Source organism: Mercenaria mercenaria, chromosome 14 (genome assembly GCF_021730395.1).
Source record: "Mercenaria mercenaria strain notata chromosome 14, MADL_Memer_1, whole genome shotgun sequence".
Taxonomy (NCBI): domain Eukaryota; kingdom Metazoa; phylum Mollusca; class Bivalvia; order Venerida; family Veneridae; genus Mercenaria; species Mercenaria mercenaria.
Genome location: NC_069374.1, coordinates 58398497 through 58418172, shown reverse-complemented (window position 1 = coordinate 58418172; position 19676 = coordinate 58398497). Strand labels below are relative to the sequence as shown.

Genomic DNA, 19676 nt, shown 5'->3' with positions numbered 1-19676 from the left:
TTTCAAAGCAGTTAGAGAAACCATTAGCGAACAGCTCGGATATCCTGACCAGACTGCGCGGATGCGGATCCATGCTGGTCACAAACGCATTATGTTGGTTTTCTCATGGCGCGGCTCATATATGCAGTAGGTCGTAGCTTGCTTTATATACAACAAGAAATATCTTTAAAAATGATGGTCGGCGAATTGTAATAAGGAAAGAAGTTTATGAATTTTTCATCTAACATTCATCTTTCATCTAACATTTTTCAAATTGCAAAACTAAACACCGCATTTTAACAATTTAAATGGTTCTCTTTTAATTTTTCGCAAAGGTTTCGTAGGGTTGCAATTTTGTTTCGTTTATCCTTAGACGAATAATTACAGCAGTAGATTGATGAAGATTCATGAAGCGGTTCATGAGAAGAGGTCATTAAACGTGTTTATATTTTTAGCTAAATTGGTCCCTATCCCCATTTGTAACAAAATAGCAGGAGACCTTACGATATTGTTACACATCGAGTTTGATAAAAATCCATTACATTTTAGTGGTTAATGCGAAGAAAGGCATATCTACTTTTAGCTATAGTGGTCCCTAATAGGGCCCAAGTTCCTATATAAATAAATTTGGAAAAGAACCTTATAATGATGCTCCAGACCAAGTATGACAAAGATCCACCAAGCTGTTCATGAGACGCTGTATAAAGGCATTTCTAGTTTTAGCTCTAGCAGCCCCTGAAAGGGGTTAAATGTCCCAGCTGAACAAAGTTGGCTGCGGGCCTAATAAAGATGCTACAAATCAAGTTTGATTAGAAAACATGAGAAAAAATCAATTAAAGGATTGTTTTATTTTTTTTATTATTTATTTCTAAAATAGGCCAACTGATCCCGCTTTAACAAATGCATATTCGCTATTTATGAATCTTTGGACAATGACGTCACACCAATAAAAGTGTGAAGGTCAAGCAAAACATACAAGTGTAATTATTTCAATATTTCTGTTTCATAAGCAAAGTTTGACCGTAGTCATATCACATAGATAAACTGTATGCAGCGTACCTTCATTTCAGTGTAATGAGATTCAGTCGTTATATAGCATATATATAATAAAACAGATTTCAACTGAGTTCAATATTTGCATACCATACTAAAGAAAAATATTCATATATAATAAATCAGTTAAATAATTTATAACAAATATATCAAAGCAAAGAAGTACTCATTTTAATATGCAATCTGAAAAAGTCACAAAAGCAAGAAACATTTTCATATACAGACGACAATTGTAACAAAGAAAATCTTTTAAAAAGCACTTCTCTACATAAAAGACTCTTATCACACCCTTATTCATGTGATACGCAGATCGTATTCAGCTCTTTCTTTAATTTGATATATGTTGGTATTTGAACAGGTTTTTTTCATATTTATTAAACTTACTTATCATTTTGAGATATATCAATATTCTTGCTAAATATACTGAGCCAAAGTTAGCTTTAAAACTGTGAACAGCGTTGTTTAGGATAAACGCTTTGTCTACATTTCACTCAGCGTAGCACAATCAACAGAGTGAAAGAAATTGACACTCTCGTCCAATCAGGCAGAGTGTTGCATAAATCTTCCATTTTGATAAATTATCTATAATGCGTTATCAAGTAGTTTGATTTGCAAACTGAAGTCACGTGGCATAAGTAACGAAAACGAAATTAGACGGCGTCGCCGAAAAATATCAATACAACATTACAGGACTTGGTTAAATGAAAAGTTATAGGAGCAAGAAGCAATAAAAATATATACATGTATAATTATCTTGCTTATGAACGTGTTTGGTGGAATATTGTATCAGAAATTGCTATTTAAAAATAAGTACTAAAAATGCTTAATCAATATCAATATTCTTTTATAATTTGAAATGCAAAAGATTATTACGTGACTGCATTTTTGTATTTATCTAAAAAAAAGTTGAAAGTATATATTGAATAACACAAACATATGTACTGAAATCTACAAGTCTTATCAAGTGATATGTGTGTGCTATGAATCTCTTCTCTTTACCTTTTTTTTCTTGGGGGAAACACGTAATATTATCGACAACAGTGCGCACTAAATGAAGCAGGTAAGCTGTATGTTAAAAATTAGCTTACTTGAATCACAATACATATATATTTATTGTGGACTTTTTTCTTGTTTTTGCATTATCTTATCTATTGAGTATAAAGGGAAACAAATGAAACGTTTTCTACATTATTTAACCTAATTGTACGATATAAGTTTGAGTTTTCTTCGTGAGTTATCATTTCAATATACCGAGTAGTTTAAATCACCGACTTGAGAAGCCGTAAACGTGGCAATCCTCTCGCCGCCCTCAACATAATTTCAGGAATCAGTTAGGACAACGTCCAGCGCTATCTTGAATATGTGAACCTGTTAAAACAAATGTAGCACATGATTAGTGGGAATCTGAAATAAACATACGCACAATTATCGCGAAAACCTCTCAGGCCTTTAATGTTGTATATTTCAAAGTTTCAAATCGTGCATAATTTACCACTACTACGTTACTTATAGTGTAGAGCATATTTTATGAGTTTTTTTTTTTTTTTTTTTTTTTTTGGATTTAACGTCGCACCGACACATGTTAGGTCATATGGCGACTTAACATACATGTATTATGTGCGTTAGTGAACTTGCGAGAAACATTGCCGTAACCAGCTATAATAATTAGATAACTGCTATACCTTGAAATTGGACAACATTCAGGCTTTGTGTCTCTTCTGTCGATGTTTTCGGTATGAGAATCTTAGATTATTTCATGAATAAATAATTAAATATGATATTTATCAACGCAGATAATGCTTTTGAAATATCCGCTTAGATACAGATACGTTCTATAACAATAATGGATCAAAATCAAATTTCATCCAAACAGCGGGTAGTTCGCCGCATAGATTAATGTAAAAACAAATCATTTTCCCTATAGATTTGACATTCTTCAAAAGATAGTGTATTTGGAACATTATCTTATGTTTAACGTTGAACTGTTTGTGCTAATCAAATGATAACATTATTCGCATTGATATAATACATTATTTATAATGATCATTCTTTTGATAGTAAAGAGGCAACAATAGCTTTTTGCCATATGTCAAAAGAGTTCGGCCGTGTATAGTTTCAAGGTTTACCGCAGGAATATGATGATATTGGTGTAAAACCAGTTGTTAGTACCAGTAACTTTATCTCATGTAGCCAGCCGGCAACATCGCGTCGTCCTTTACAACTCCCATACAGGTTAGGTAAATAAAATATAACTTCCAGAGTCCCAAGGTGATCAATCTTAGGTCACGTTATTTTATCTACATTAACGATAATATCGAGACACATTTAGTCAATCCAAAATACGCTTATTTGCTGATGACACATTTTTTGTACAGTTTCTTTTTGCAATTTCTTATTGTTCAATTACTTGACAAAGACATAATGCTTGCCACGACACGTCTCATAAAATTAAATAAATGTCAATCTTGTTTTGAGATTCTTACGTTTATCTTGACATTTTAAGGGAATTCAATACACTGAATAACTTGAAGCGAGTTTTGAACATTACACCGGTGTTACAACACAAAAGTAGAACTAGACAGAGATCTTTAGCACTAGTACAAGGGCATTTATTTAACATCATTATGTCACATACAACGCTTAGCAATCATTCACTATCCATTGACTGGTCCTGTTATACTTCTGTCAATCATCAATGTCTGCCAATATACTTTAGATATTCACAAATACCTCCGGATAACCTAACTACATAATATTCCTCTAAACCCATAACGTAAACAGATAAACCTATTATCACTATTTTATTTATTATAAAATTCGCGGTTTTTACATAGTACGTAGCCCCATACTGAAATTCAGTGTCTTCCCAGCGGATGATATATAATGTAATGTATATAAATATTTTAAGCACAGAATGTTGGATAGAATTTTCACTACTAAATACATTTTCTTTCACTGTTCTCCTACTGAATGATAGCTTTTCTTTTATTAGAAACGATCCGAAGAACTCAAATGACTTTCGTAAAATAACGCAATTTGAAACGCTGTTTTATTAATAAGGAACAAAAAGGAACTATCCAGGTATTTGATTGTAACCACGGTTTACCTGGTGGAGAAAAATCTTATTTACATTGTCCTTGTTATATGAACATGGCATGACTTAATCAGAGAGCGGTATGGCGCCAGTTATCTAGTTTAAACTCACCAGTGGTGTTTTCCCACTGACCGTTCGAAGGCGGTGTTCCTTCTTCTTCATGTATGTTTGCGCCTGTTCACGATCGGTACTTCTTTGTTAATTTTGCATTCGTTTGTGTTCGTGAGTACTTGAGATCAGCTAATGTACACATATTTCGATGTGGAATAAATGTGGCTATTTCTGTTTGTTTCTTATGTAGCTGGTAAATATTATTTCTCAAAGTAACTACATGTGATTCGTCTTACATCCTGTTAGCAAGCTCGTTTGATAACACTGGAAGGTATCGTGTATACCTTAAATTGTTCAAAGAATGTAGATATATATTTTTTTATTTCACAAGCCAGGCTAATGAATTTTAAACATCGTTTTATTGACCTAAATGTCTACACAAATATCGGTAAAAATATAATATCTTTTTTTCTTTTATTTTTGCTAAAATTCCGTGCTTGGCTGTGCACGTGCAAATCGTGATTTTGTCATTTGTATTCTTACAATTTGGTTGAATTTAATTTTTGTTGCGTGTCTCGAAAAGCCTGGCATTATGTCTAAACAAAAAGCAGAACACATCTGAAATAAACTGAATATGCCTCGGATGCGACTCGATGAAAGATCGCATGCTATAGAAATGCTGGAAGCACGGGATTTAAGCAAAATTAGAATTTATCAAAAACGCCTCGGTAAATATTAGCAAATAACGAATCAATACAAAGTTGCAGAATTACTATAATCTGAAATGGATCCATAATTTCGAAGAAAAATAAGTAGTTATGAAATGCACACCTAAATATTTTTCATATTACTTTACACAAGATAAAATGTTCCAGTAATTCATATTCTGACGGCGATAGTTTTAGCATTATTTTTAATTTAATAAGGATCTGTAAGAACTGGTCTTACAGTATTCATATTATATATATATATATATATATATATATATATATATATATATATATATATATATATATATATATATATATATATATATATATATATATGCACATTTGTTACCTTATCTCTACCTACATTTATTAAAATTCTGCGAGGGCATATTTAGTTTCAAGGAAAGCTGGAGATAAAGACCAATATGATACTGAATAGACATCAATATGTAACGTTTAAAGTGATCTGCTGACAAAACGAAAATGAAAAATGAAATAAAAGTAAATAATTATGTACTGAAAGTAATCTATTATAAAAGTAAATATGTTTGTTGGGTTTAACGTAGAACCAACACAAATACAGGTCATATGGCGACTTTTCAGCTTTGATGGTGAATGAAGACCCCAGGTGCCCCTCCGTGCATTATTTCATCACGAGCGGACGCCTGGGTAGAACCACCGACCTTCCGTAAGCCAGCTGGATGGCTTCCTTACATGAAAAATTCAACGCCACGTGTGAGGCTCGAACCCACATCGGTGAGGGTCAAGGGAGTCTCAGTCAGCGACCTTAACCACTCAGCTACGGAGCCTGCCTGATTCCCCGAATGTATTTGAAAGTATTTTCAATGATCATAGAAGAATCGTACATTTTACGTTCTAGTTGAAATTTTAATCGTTCGGAACAGAGTGGATTTAATTAGGTATTTGCTCCGTAGACATCGTTTTAAAATCCTCCCAACATCTTGACTGTTTAAAAAACTGATGCCAATAACATTTAGTTTTTGTCACGTCTTTTCTAAAACGCAATGAGTTTTTTGTCAGTTCTATATCTTTGACCTCTCGGCCGTAAAATAAATTAAAAATATTTATAGCATTTCTAGATTTTGTTGTAAGTTCAATACTTTCTTGTATATAATTCAACACTGCTTTAAACATATGAAACTCTCGATTGTCAAAAAATTATGACAGCAGACAGATTTCTTGTATGATCATTGATAATTCAATCTAACGCCTTTGGTATTTTAGTTGTTCAGGTATTGTAGACTATATACTTACAACTTGGTCCATCTTACCATGGGAATTAAGTTTTATTTCAAGATTTCAAAAGCAAACATTTTGACTGGCCTAAAGTATCACAATTCAATATATTATAAAAAGACGATAAAGCCTTATTTCCACAGCGTATTACTTTTGCAGAAATAACGAATTGTAAGCATTTACTTCTCGCTGCAAAGTTATTTGGTCTTCGTGTGCAATTTATTTTGAAATCCGTTGTAGAGTCACCATCCATCTAATTGGGGATAACTAAACAATACAGAGTCAATTAGACGGATTTTCTCTCGTAATGAGTTTTGTTTCGTTAATGCCCATCTACACAAGAATTGCACATACATTTGAGCCGTGCCATGAGAAAACCAACATAGTGGGTTTGCGACCAGCATGGATCCAGACCAGCCTGCGCATCCGCGCAGTCTGGTCGGGATCCATGCTGTTCGCTTTTAAAGCCTACTGCAATTAGAGAAACCGTTAGCGAACAGCATGGATCCTGCCCAGAATGCGCGGATGCGCACGCTTGTCTGGAGCCATGCTGGTCGCAAAGCCACTATGTTGGTTTTCCCATGGCACGGCTCATTTGTATTTTGAAAAGTGTCATTACTGCAATATAATGACATAATCAATTTCTTTTTAAGAACAAAAAAGGAGTCATTCATTAATCAAGCAAACATACTTATTACTTCCGTCATCGAAATTGTAAATGTGTTATTTTGTGAAAACAAATATCAGCAGTCTTTTCAATAATCCTTGTTACTGACAGAAACCATTACAGTAATAAGCATACTAAGAAACAGTGACACATACACTTGCTAAATATGATTTGTAATCGTTATTGCTTAGTAAGATATTTTCAGATAAAATACAATATATTCAGAATGCAACTTGCTTCATATTAAAGTATACCCGTACAACAGTAAAAACAATTTTGAAATTACAAATAGTAGCAGTTAAACAAAATTACATGCGAGAAAGTTTCTATGAATCATTTCTTGCTTTCAAATGTGCTTTAGACGGAACGTTAGGACTTACATGACTATGAAACCACTTAATTACGGATGATATATCTAAAGAAACTAAACATTCAAGATTGTGGTATGTTCTGGTACATTGTGATCATACAGTTCATTCAATTTTACTATAATTGAATTCCACTTAAGTGGGTTCGAGAGGGCGTGAAGGTTGCTGCATGCTTCATTACCTCTCATGTACAGATACAATCAAACCAAGTCGTTTTATGCTTGTGTGTGTTCTATGCTTCCAAAGGATATTTTTATAAACAGTGTAAACATATATCAGTAATATTTTTATCAATTAGAAATGCATAAATAGAAAATAAATGTTACGTTTATTTCCTCTTAAGTAAAGTCCAAATTGTGTATACTAAATAATATGCAAACTTATACATATATAATGATCATACAATCAACAGTTCTTGATGATTCTTATTTTGAAGCGATAAGTGTGTCCTATATATCTCTTCTCTTTAATTTCTGTTTCTTAAGACGCAGGTAAAGAAGACAGTAAGGTTTGTATACTGCATGGACTGGGTAAATGGTATGTCAAAAAGGATTATAGGAATTTAAGATTCTGACGTAACTAATGTTGACTATTCTGGTTTTGTACTTGTGTTATTGGAACAGCTAAGTGGACACCAGGTTAGGTTAATATTTCCTTTGTCGATATGTCCTTGGTCAGAAACTACGTTAATATTCATGCATATGATCTTTAATTTAATGAACTGAAATGCTGCTTGAGACATGGAAAAATACTAAAAGATTATGCTCAATGACATATGCATTCATATCTATTTTAAATCCAGAATGAACACGTCAGCTTATTCTTTTTAACAGGTAGCACTAATTTGTCTATCATTTGATTATTTATGCCGTAAAAATACTGAAAACATTTGCACCATTAACCTATGGTGTCTTTCCAAACGACAGTTAAACTTCAGAACGACTATTCGTTCAGATACCGAGACGTACTATGACATTTGTGTACTAATATTGGACCAAAATCAAATTATTCTACGGCCAATCCAATAGCAGAGAATTAAATTTATATATTTCTCAGAGACGAAAATCCTTTTAAAATTGTTGCTCGTGTTTATAAATATCTTGGTGACTAAAATAGATCTGATATATGGGTCTATCACACTGCTGTTTGGTCATTTCCAACGCACTGTTGATTTTGAACTGTTGCATATCTAAGCTGACTTAATGCCATGGAAATCGAACAAGTTAAAATTGTTGCGTTTTAACCGTATTCTGACAGCCTTGGTCACTTACTCCCAATACTTATGATTTGATAAATATAACTGACATTAAACAAGACACACTGACATTTGTTCTCTAAACTCTCCAATTGTTTATCAGACAAATCAGTCTTTAAAACAGATTTGTGATAATTTCATGTAATTGGAAGATATTAGCTGGAATGAATAATTAAGATTCGGACACAATCCTTTGTACTTTTCAGATCAGTTATACGCTCTGTATTTGCACACAACAGCAGTGAAAAAAGAGGAAAAATGTTTGAGACTGATATTTATTTAGCTACTTGTAATCGGCATGCTAACTGTATACATAATTTTATGGGTTGTATAAAAATTGCGTATCAGCGTTCCATATGTTCTTCAAGAACAAATATAAAAACACTCTCATTCTATTGGTCTCAAATTATGAATTAAGGTTGAAAATGTTCAAAGATTTTAATTTTATGGTCAAAGTGAATATTCCACAAGAAACGTAATCGGTCATCCTAAGCATTAACATGATTACGTAAACAATCTTCAAATTTCTGAAGAAGTCGAATTGTCATTCATATTATTTTGTGACAGACGTTGCAAAAATATCTACCTGAACCTGCATTAAAGAAACCCTCATAAAAAGTTTCCATTCTTAAAGATTATTTACAGCAATGTTATCATACCTAATAGATTAAACCATATAGATATAAGCCGCTGTTACGGTATAGACGAACCGATCATTCATTTAAATATTCAGTTAGGATTAAAAAATTCATATCACTTCAAAATTAGAATAAGCACTTTATGAACATCAAAAACTCGTCTTCTGTATGTATCATACATATATTTCCATAATTTTGTATTTTGATAATTACATACAAAGACTGTTAATGGAATGAAACTATAACCAAGTAGCGGTTGAATGACCTCATTAATATTAATTTGCAGATATCATTTTAATGGTAATGTAAGCAAATAGTTCTCGTCCTGGGTTTCTAGACGCAGTCAAACACGAAGTGACGCAGTCAAACACGATGCGACTATTGTGTCTAACATGTTTTGGCACGAGTAAATTGTAAAGTGTGAGTATATCAGGCCGGACGTTGAACTTATCGTAAAAACTTGCTTGAACAGTTGATCTCTAAAAATCAGTATCTGAATGACCTTTTTAGTAATATTATTTGCCACTGAGGTGACTTAAACGAAGATCGGAGAAGACCAGCAAAACCTTAAACTACACTCTGCATGAGCAGTGACAACGAGACTTTTGGAAAACACGTATATTTTAAGAGATCCATACCTTTGATAGCACTCTTATTGATAGAAATAATTGTTGAAATTATTTATCAACAAAATATTTGAATAGCAAAAATTAAAATATGGCTGTAACGTGAAACGCGAGATAATTCTCTAATAATCAACTGATTGTTTGCCTGCTGCTACATGTATAATAATGATACGCAAGCTTTTATAATGATGTTAAACAGGGACGGATGCCTTTTCACCTAAGAGATATTGTGGATATAAAGGAACAGCACAAACCTCTCTAAACAGTTAGAAAATGTTTGCTGCAATTTTACGTATTTTAAAACTGTTTGTGTTGTCAGTATTAACGCATACAGTGTAAACATCTGTCTTCTCAATATTAAGCGATGCTTGTTATTTTAACAGAGACATAAAATCCCCACGCTGACAGGTTATCGACAACTAATCGAATACAAAATGTACTGAAAATAAGCAAGTGGTTACCTGATGTGTGAGTGGGATTATCACTGACAAAACATTTCCTTGGAAATGGAAACGTTTAAAACTATTTCAAACATGAGCAATTCAGCTTAAACGTCATAGTCATGAATATTTTATTTAACCCTTAGCCTGCTAAATTTCTAAAATGGACTGGTCCATCATTCAATTTGGGCAATACCATTTATTATTTGAAGGGGTGTTTGCTGCAAATTTACTGACTGAATAGCGAACAGTGCAGACCATGATCAGACTGCATGGATGTGCAGGCTGATCTTGGTCTGCACTGGTCGCAAAGGCATAATCACCTGCCGCTAGCAGGCTAAGGGCTTAACGATGAAAATAATACGGTAGAAATAAACATTGACTCACAGAAAAGACTAAGACCAGTACTCGATAAAGTGTCCCGTCTAGTCATATGATATAATCATGTTCTACATACGTTTTGTCTTCGTAATGTTGGCAATAACATATGTTTGACAACAAATATTTATTCGTACTTTGTAAGATTAATATACTGCATGTACTGACTGTTTATCACATCTGATGGATATTGACAGGGAAATTCCCTTGCAGACAGTTTAAGCAATTGAACATGATTATAGAGATAGTTATATCCTAGACAATTTATATTTCCACGAAAACATGAAACCATTCAAAAGGCATGAGTGATGGTTGGGGAGTCTCTACCAATGCAACGAAAGGGTTAATTGGTTATTTGAATATTATTTGCTTTCAAAGGATAGATTTGGGATTACGCTTACTCTCCCTTAATATATATATCAAGTAAACTAAACTTTGTGCTTTGTGAAAGACTTAATTACCGAAAGACACGAGCGTTATGGTAGTAACATAATGGCGGGTTTAAATAGTTCATATTTGTTATGCGTTGTACGGACAGTCTATGCTACCAATTTTCATCATAAAAATAAACGCTTGATACTCCGCCATTGAATGACTCAGACGTCTGTTTTGATCCATGTGTTAGTTAGACTAAAAATATATTTCTTTCATCAAAATTGCTGTGAGTTAGTGTCAAAAAGTGCTACGTGGTCTGTTGGAAAATACCAGCACTTGAGAGAGTGTTTCGTCTGATACAGAAAGAGGGTCAGCTATTTACTGTACTCATACATTGTTTTCGAGCATATCATGACTACCCGTTTTATAAGAGAACGTGACTGTATAGATTTAATGTCTTGCCATTGATTATTTACAAATTACAGCACTTTGTAGCTTTTACTATACACGTAAAGATCTCATTTTAAAAGCGTTATTGAGGAACGTAGGATTCCTTTTTAAATATTCATCCTTGTTCCACTTTCCCATTTACGCCCCCTACCCCCGCTTTCTACCCCCTACCTCTTCCTCCCTTTTTTCTTTATTTTGCATAGAGTTAAAATGTACTTGTTTTGTTTTCGAAGCAACCCGTTTATAATATTTTTCCCATACAACTTCTTTTTGTTGTGGACCTACTTTGCAATTGCGTGGTTCTGTGGCTGTGTTTGTAGTGCTTTGTAATTCCGACAATTCGAAGAGAGAAGTCATTCATTATTAATTAGATTATAAACTTGAGGAAAGGTGGTTCCGTTGCAAAAAAAAATCACAAAAAAAGAAACAAACAAAAAACCATAAAAAAACCCAAAACAAACCCAACAAATTCTGTTAATTCTGTATATCTGGATCTGGAAGGCAGATTAAGCAGTTGAATTGTAATGTTGTGGAGAGTACATGGTGTTTCATTGTTCCTAATGCCTTGCATATCTTGTTCCGACTTTTCAATTGTTTTACATGTTTGATATACTTATATCTTAAATGATATTGTTGTAGATTGAATAATTCTTCTTTTCTCACTGGAAACGGTAACTATTATACATAATGACTAAACTCAATGCTTTCTAGGTGATACACTGTATGTAACGTGCAATAATTTAATGACGAATTACATTACATGTTTGACATCATTGCTTCTAAGCGATATTGTTATAGATTGAATAATTTTCCTATTCTCGCAGGATATGGTAACGTTTATATGCATAATGACTAAACTCAAAGCTTTCTAGTAGATATGTAACGTGCAGACAATAGTTTAATGATGTGTTACATGATTAGGAGTGTTCACACGCACAAACTTATCTATCAAAATTGTATAAAGAATCTTATGATACAAAACAACGCATAAAACATTCATTGTATGCTATGATATTAGAATTCATTAAGATATCGGCAAATACAGTGATCGTACTCAAATTGGTGCGTGACAATGATACATCTTTGTGGTTACATTTTCTTGATAGGCTTACATATTAAATATTTAAAACTCAATCTTCCTTATATCAAATTTTAATTACATTATCACCTTTTGTGTGGTACAAATACTTATTACATTCTTTTTAAATCCTGCACGAATTCAAAATATAAGCTACATTTGAAATTTTGCAGGCTAGTCATTGCATAAAGAATACACGACACAATTGTTCAATTCATCATTATACTATTCATTACATAGATAATAGGACAGATTTTCTATAATTCATAAAAAAATACCAGAAAAACAACTGTAAATGTGTTTTTTTCAATACATATACATCGGTTTGCAATTAAAGTTTATACATATTTACGGTCACAATGCTTATACTTTCATTCACGTCAGACCGGAGTACTGATTTTCCTTTTAACATTTGTGTATAAATTTGCCGTCAGCAAAAAGATTAATGTCTTACTAAGCCGACTACCACTTAAAAATAAGAAAGAAAACAATGACAAAGAAAGGTTGGAAACAGAATCCGTGAGACAACAATATGTACTGTCCGTTAAAGCATATAAGATGACTTACCGTGTTTTTGTACTGCTGCCGTGTAAACAAGAATAACCAGAGTAGTCACTGCGCACCAAAATAATCCAAATATTGACACTAATACTGCAAGTTTATTATGTCTCCAAATAGTAATTAATTCCATTTTTGTATAAACATGTTTAAACTTCAGAAAATTCATTTACGTGAACATGTTTTCCGTATTTCCATGGTATCATATCTAATTTATATTCGTTGGTCTTTTCATCTATGACACTAATTATAACTTTTCGAATATTTAGTTATTTCCTGATTTCAGTTATGTACTAAAACCTGATTCCTGAGGCCATGGTTACAGTTAATTTTCTCTACATGTTTTGTTATCTTATATTATTCAATTATTTGAACAATGACACTCTGAAAAAGCATGCTTGGCAAAATGCTTTTTATGTTGTGAATAACATCCAATAATTTAGATCTTTGAAATTACTGTCTCCCATTTTCAACATTTACTAGATCTTACAATTCAAAAATAGATATAAACAGTGATCTTCAGCATTGGTTACACAAGATAAGTGTCACATCATTCCGTCACATACATCCTTCGACAACAGTTCTGTATTCATTGACTGGTCCAGTGAACAGATATGCTTCATCAATGTCGGTGAATAAACCTCAGACATTCGCCAATAACTCAAAATAAGGAAAACTATACTAACAGGATTCTGTCAAATCTCTTGGCCAGAAACCAATATAAAAACAGCTGACCAGATCGATGGACCATTTAAAAAGACTTTACTCAATCAGATATTTTATGTAGATGTTATGTTAGCTCACACGTGATGTTGTCTGAATAAAACTTGTAAAAGTAGTATGTATATATATGCAAGAAGATATGCTAGTATGCAAGAAAAAGGGCATATAATTTTAGCATGAACATTGTAATATGTCTTTGCAATTCAATACAATTTTTATTTCTTACACTGCACAATGTAAGGATATCTTATCTAAGACATTCACTCTGTCATCTGTCACTGAAATTGACCAAGCACTAAATAACAAAAGAAATGAATTTCAATTTGCAGTAATTGTCGGTCTGTTGATAGTTTCAAATTGCAAGATATTTACATAATCTTTTTTAACCTTTTCGAAAAAGAGTTTTAATGAAACTACAATCATGCTGTGACAAAGAAGACTTAATGTTTATTAATTTTCTGGTAACAGTATAATAATGTTGTGAGGAAATTTTCCTTGCATATCCTTAGACAAGTTAAGCAGGACAAATGCGATCAAACATGTCACAATTAACTGCCAGTATATTCTATACTTTTATCATTTCGGACATCACTATAATCAGTCACGGTCAAACACCTAACTAGACGAGCCATGAACATTTCACTATTACAATACATGGTACTATTTCCACAGCCGAATACATTTTTTTACTGTTCCACTTATGAACATTACGTTACGTTACAGAAGAAATCACATGACTTTCCTGAAAAAAAAACTAACGTCTTTTGAATCAAGAAATGTGCAATCAAAAAAAAAAAAAAAATAAATAAATAAATAAAATAAAAAAAAAAATAAATAAATAAATAAACAAGAGGGTCATGATGATCCTGGATCGCTCACCTGAGTAATATGAGCTACATGTTTCAAATGTCAAACTGATGATAAAATATTAAGAAAGTCAGCAGCACACATTCATGGTCAATGAAATTCAGTTTTACGATTGGTTTGCAAAACTGTGTATGTCATCAAAATTTCAAGGCTGTATCTCAAAAAACAAGAACGTAGGTCAGTAGGTCAAGGTCACAGTCAAGTGACATTATATTACTTGGGGTCATCAGGTAATTATAATTAAACAAATAGGATGAGATGATTTTTAAGTATTTTTCATATATATAACTCACATAATAACTAAGTGATCCCAGGGCGGGGCCTCTTTTAATCCAAGGGGCATAATTTGAACAATTTTGGTAGAGGACAACTAGACAATGTATCATACTAAATATCAAAAGCCTAGGTCATATGGTTTCAGACAAGAAGATTTTAAAGCTTTTTCCTATATAAGTCTATATAAATCTTGGGACCCCCAGGGCAGGGCCTCTTTTCACCCAAGGGGTACAATTTGAACAATTTTGGTTGAGGACCATAAGACAATGCTACAAACCAAATATCAAGGGTCTAAGTGTTTTGTTTCAGACAAGAAGATTTTCAAACTATTTTTCCTATATAAGTCTATGTAAAATTTGGAACCCCTAGGGCGGGGCTATATTTGAACCTAGGGGGATAATTTGAACAATCTTGGTAGAGGACTACTAGGAGATGCTACATACCAAATATCAAAGCCCTAGGCCATGTGGTTTTGTACAAGAAGATTTTCCAAGTTTCCCCTATATAAGTCTACATAAACCATGTGACCCCCGGGGTGGAGCCATATTTAACCCTAGGGGGATAATTTTAACATTCTTGGTAGAGGTCTACTAGATGATGCTACATACCAAATATCAAAGCCCTACGTCATGTGGTTTTGTACAAGAAGATTTTCACATTTTTCCCTATACAAGTCTGTATAAACCACGTGACCCTTTGGGCGGGGCCATATCTGACCCTAGTGAGATAATTTGAACAATTTTGGTAGAGGACCATTAGATGATGCTACACACCAGATATCCTAGCCCTAGGCCCTGTGGTTTTGGACAAGAAGATTTTTAAAGTTTTTCCTTTCGGTTGCCATGGCAACCAGAGTTCTGCATGGAATTCAATTCTTTGAACAATTTTGAAAGGGGATCACCCAAGGATCATTCCTGTGAAGTTTGGTATACTTCTGCTCAGTGGTTTTCAAGAAGAAGATTTTTTTTAGAAATTGTTGACGGACGACGCACGACGCTCTACGCATTTAATGTAAAGGTAATTCGATGTACGAGGTTTACAGCCTGAGAGTCCTCTTACAACCACTGAAAACAAAAGGAAACCCCCGTACTACATGTAAAAACAAATGGTATATATTATTCAAGGAACACTTTTATCAAAATTCGTTTCTGTTTAACTGTATAATATATCCATTTCAACAGAAAGAGCGAAATGGTAATTTTCTGCACATTAGTGAAAACAATATAAGTGTTATATTTCCGAAAAAAAAAACTAGCATGTCTGGCTGAATCCCAATGGGATATTGTAGTTTAGTCTATGTGTTATATAACATGCAGACAGTATCTCAATTCTGTTTAACTGTTGTTGAGAGTGTTAACACGCACATTGCTGTCTATCATAAATTTGTAACAATTATTTCGTTTGCATTAACATGTAATATCTGCTTGCCAAAGACATCTATTTATTGCGTGCTCTGAAATAAGAATTCATCAAAACATCTTATTCTTGATTAATATTGGCAAGTACACAAAACAAATCAATATAAAAGTACAAAATTACTAATGTAAAATCCGACATGAAAACAAAGCAAATCAAAACGCAAGCAAACAGCTGAATGCGTTTAAAAATGGAAATAACCATCGAAAACATTCCGATAGAAATTATCTAGTAATTTGCCCACATTTCCGACTGTGTTTAACAGTAGCTGTCAATGTGCACTAATATAATGCAAGGACACACACATTCAGTCAATTAATACTGCTGGTTTACTATGCCATTTCGTCATTGCACAAACATGTTTATATTTCAAACATTTTATTCATTACTCGTCTATCGATTTGGTATTTAGTATGTGTCTTTTTGTCTATATCCATTTATACTTGATGATAATTTTTCGTGAGTGTTGTAAGCAGCAAGTGAAATAAGATTCCCGAGAGCTTGCATCGATCTATATTTTCATCTCATTTATTAAAAAAAAAAAGAAAATAATAAACAAAAATACAAAAATGGCCGTACAGTTAACAACTTTTGATACCATATTTTGTCGTAGCCAAAATAAAACTATAACTGATTTTGAATATTATTAGTAGCACGATAAGTATTTGACTAAGCTATAGCATTATAGAAGATTAGAACATTTATATCGTGAACAATTGTCAAGAAAATAATATAATGGTTGACCAACAGCACAGTTATCACCGACTAGCTCAGTCAAAAGATATACTCCAAATGAATGTAAAATAACAATAACTGAAAACACACTAAACTGTAATGTACAGCATTTTATCAAATATTTGGCCAAAACCTAGAATTTAGATAGTTTCAGCTTTATACATTTTTTAAACAAAAGTAACCTAATCAGATATATATACCTCACCGCATCAGGGATTCATTTCACAAACGTTCACAAATTTCTACATATTAAGTTCTCTCCTAATCTATATGTGCTTTTAAAACAGAATAAACACAATAATATCATAGGATTTTTAAAATTACATATCCTTTAAAGGAAGTGTCGTAAATTCAATTTTAGTAAAAATCTATTTTATTTTTGTTCAGCTCAAATTATAAGAATAGCTAAATAGTTAAAAATAAATCTAAATAAGAACATTCGATGGAAACTTTTTCCACGTGCAAAGTGTTTTAAATTCTACAAATGACTATTTCAGTATGTTCTCTATCATTTTCAGCAATCATAAGTGTATGTCACTATGCCCGTTTTTATGTTCAAGACAGTATGTGCAGAACCAGTTTAAAATTGGTATTCAAATAGGAAAGTAAATTATGCAAAAATTTTATGACAAATTGCTTAAATTTTCTTAATTTTCCACATTTTAATTTTACATTATTATAAATTATTTTACATTTCTATTCTTGAAAAAAATCTTACTGAATGGATATGCTAAAATGTAACTAAACCTGCATCATTTTAAATCATATTTATTTGGTAAAAACATTTCAATTTTTTTTATTAATTTTGGATTTATCATAAAAATACTGAAGTTATTTTCCATTTGAACATCAAAAGTTATAAAATATCAATTTGGTTTTAACACGTTTAGGATAATTACGAGTATCTTAGTCAGCTTTAAAGCAAAATTTAGTTTACCTTAAAAAACACATTATTTAAAAACATTTCATCGGGGGAAATGTTGTAAATGCATAAAAAAATACATTTTGAACCATAAAAGTGCATAATTAAATATATCTTTAAAGTAACAGAAGTCTGATATCAGTACTTAAGTCTTTAGAAATGTATATATTAAGTTATATTTTGGATTCTGCATATAAACCCACACTTCACAAAACACCCTGACATCAACACAGAAGTATATGGACGATAGTTAACTGTATTTAATTGACTCTTTGTAACATGCAGTTTCTGTGTGATATTAAGAATTAAAAGAAAACATAATGACAAATCCATTATATTATTGTTATACTTTGATATTCTACCAGCATCAAAGCAACTTCCAGCAAACATGTAAATTGATCAGTCATTATTCCAAATTAACAACCGATTGAAGAGTTGCCACGTTATAAAAGTGATCTCTAGAATTTATCAGTCTACTATTATTGTATTCCTCAGCTTGTTTACATAATAATGCTGAGTGTGTACATAATTTTAATACAAAGTATGTCAATGGTATCATGAAATAAAGGTTTCAGTGTGTACTCAACAGTGAATCAATATTGATATGCACTTTACATGAACTGAACAAATATCTCCTTGCGTGATGCTAAAGTTCTCTAACATTTAGCCTGCTAAAGTTAAGTGATTCTGCCTTTGTGACAAGTGCAGACCATAGGCAAAATCAGCCTGCACATCCTCATGGTCTGCAATGTTCGCTATTCAGCCAAAAAAAATTCAGTGAACACCCCTTTGTATCATTAGTGGTTCTGCCAAAATTGAATAATGGACCGGTCCACTTTAGAAATTTAGCAGGCTAAAGAGTACCCGGTCTTATATCATTAAAACAGAACTTTGGATACCATCTGACATTGCAGTCTTACCATTAGTCAAATCATATAAATTTGCTCGAAACAACTACCTTTAGGCTGGTCTTTAAACGCATGAAGTTTCAAACTAATTCGCAGCTTAAGATGAATCCAGCTTATTTGTGAGTAAATACCTAGATTTAGTTACAAGTTTATGCTACACGGAATTGTCATTTTATCCAATACTCTTGAACATTGGCACTCACATATGGTTCTTCCTCTCAATGTTGTCAGATTAGATTGTCTTGTGTGAATCAGCTTGAAATAAGTGATATTTAACAGGGAAACAGTACAAAATCTGTTCCTGTTAGACAGTTAGACATCGAAGAGGTCAACAATCTATCTGTATTGAATCAGACGATAAAAGTAAAATCACAAGATATGACAGACCAACAAATTTTCTGATTTTCTGTTAATTATAATTAATTTTATATCTTCAATTCTAAGTACAAGTTATAACCCAATTATTTTCAAATACGGGTTTTCCCCTTTACTTGTGCATTGACAAGAAATCGTTTAATACCAGTTTGTATTTTTCTGACTTTCTGTCTTAAGCATTCATTAAATATATTTGAAATTATGATATGCTGTCATAATTATTTATAATTAAGAAACATAAATGATCTCAATCCAAACGGTCTATAACGTATATTGAATAGCACTGAGTTGTTTACTATTTTTATAACTGTTTCGGTACAGGTTTATTAAAAGTTGTAATAATTTAGATAAGTCAGTTCCTTAGGCTTTAATTCAAGACATAGCTGAAACTGGTATGTCAATAAACCCGACAGAGCAACGGAAAATATGGATAGCCAATTTCCGTGCACTATAAAAATATAATAAGACCTATTATGT

At 32.4% G+C, this 19676-nt stretch overlaps 1 protein-coding gene across 9 annotated transcripts in view; it reads right to left on the bottom strand.

Moving 5' to 3' along the window:
• The window catches only part of LOC123527870 (agrin-like), a 336920-nt gene that overhangs the window by 216184 nt on the left and 101060 nt on the right, over nucleotides 1-19676 (bottom strand). The window contains exon 1 of one of the 9 annotated variants that reach the window (XM_053523616.1): nucleotides 12987-13556. The exons of the other annotated variants lie outside the window; for them this stretch is intronic. Within the exon in view, the coding sequence (XP_053379591.1) occupies nucleotides 12987-13146 (160 nt within the window). The 5' untranslated portion in view covers nucleotides 13147-13556. Of the gene's footprint in view, nucleotides 1-12986; nucleotides 13557-19676 lie in introns of those variants that run through there. 9 annotated transcript variants of the gene reach the window in all.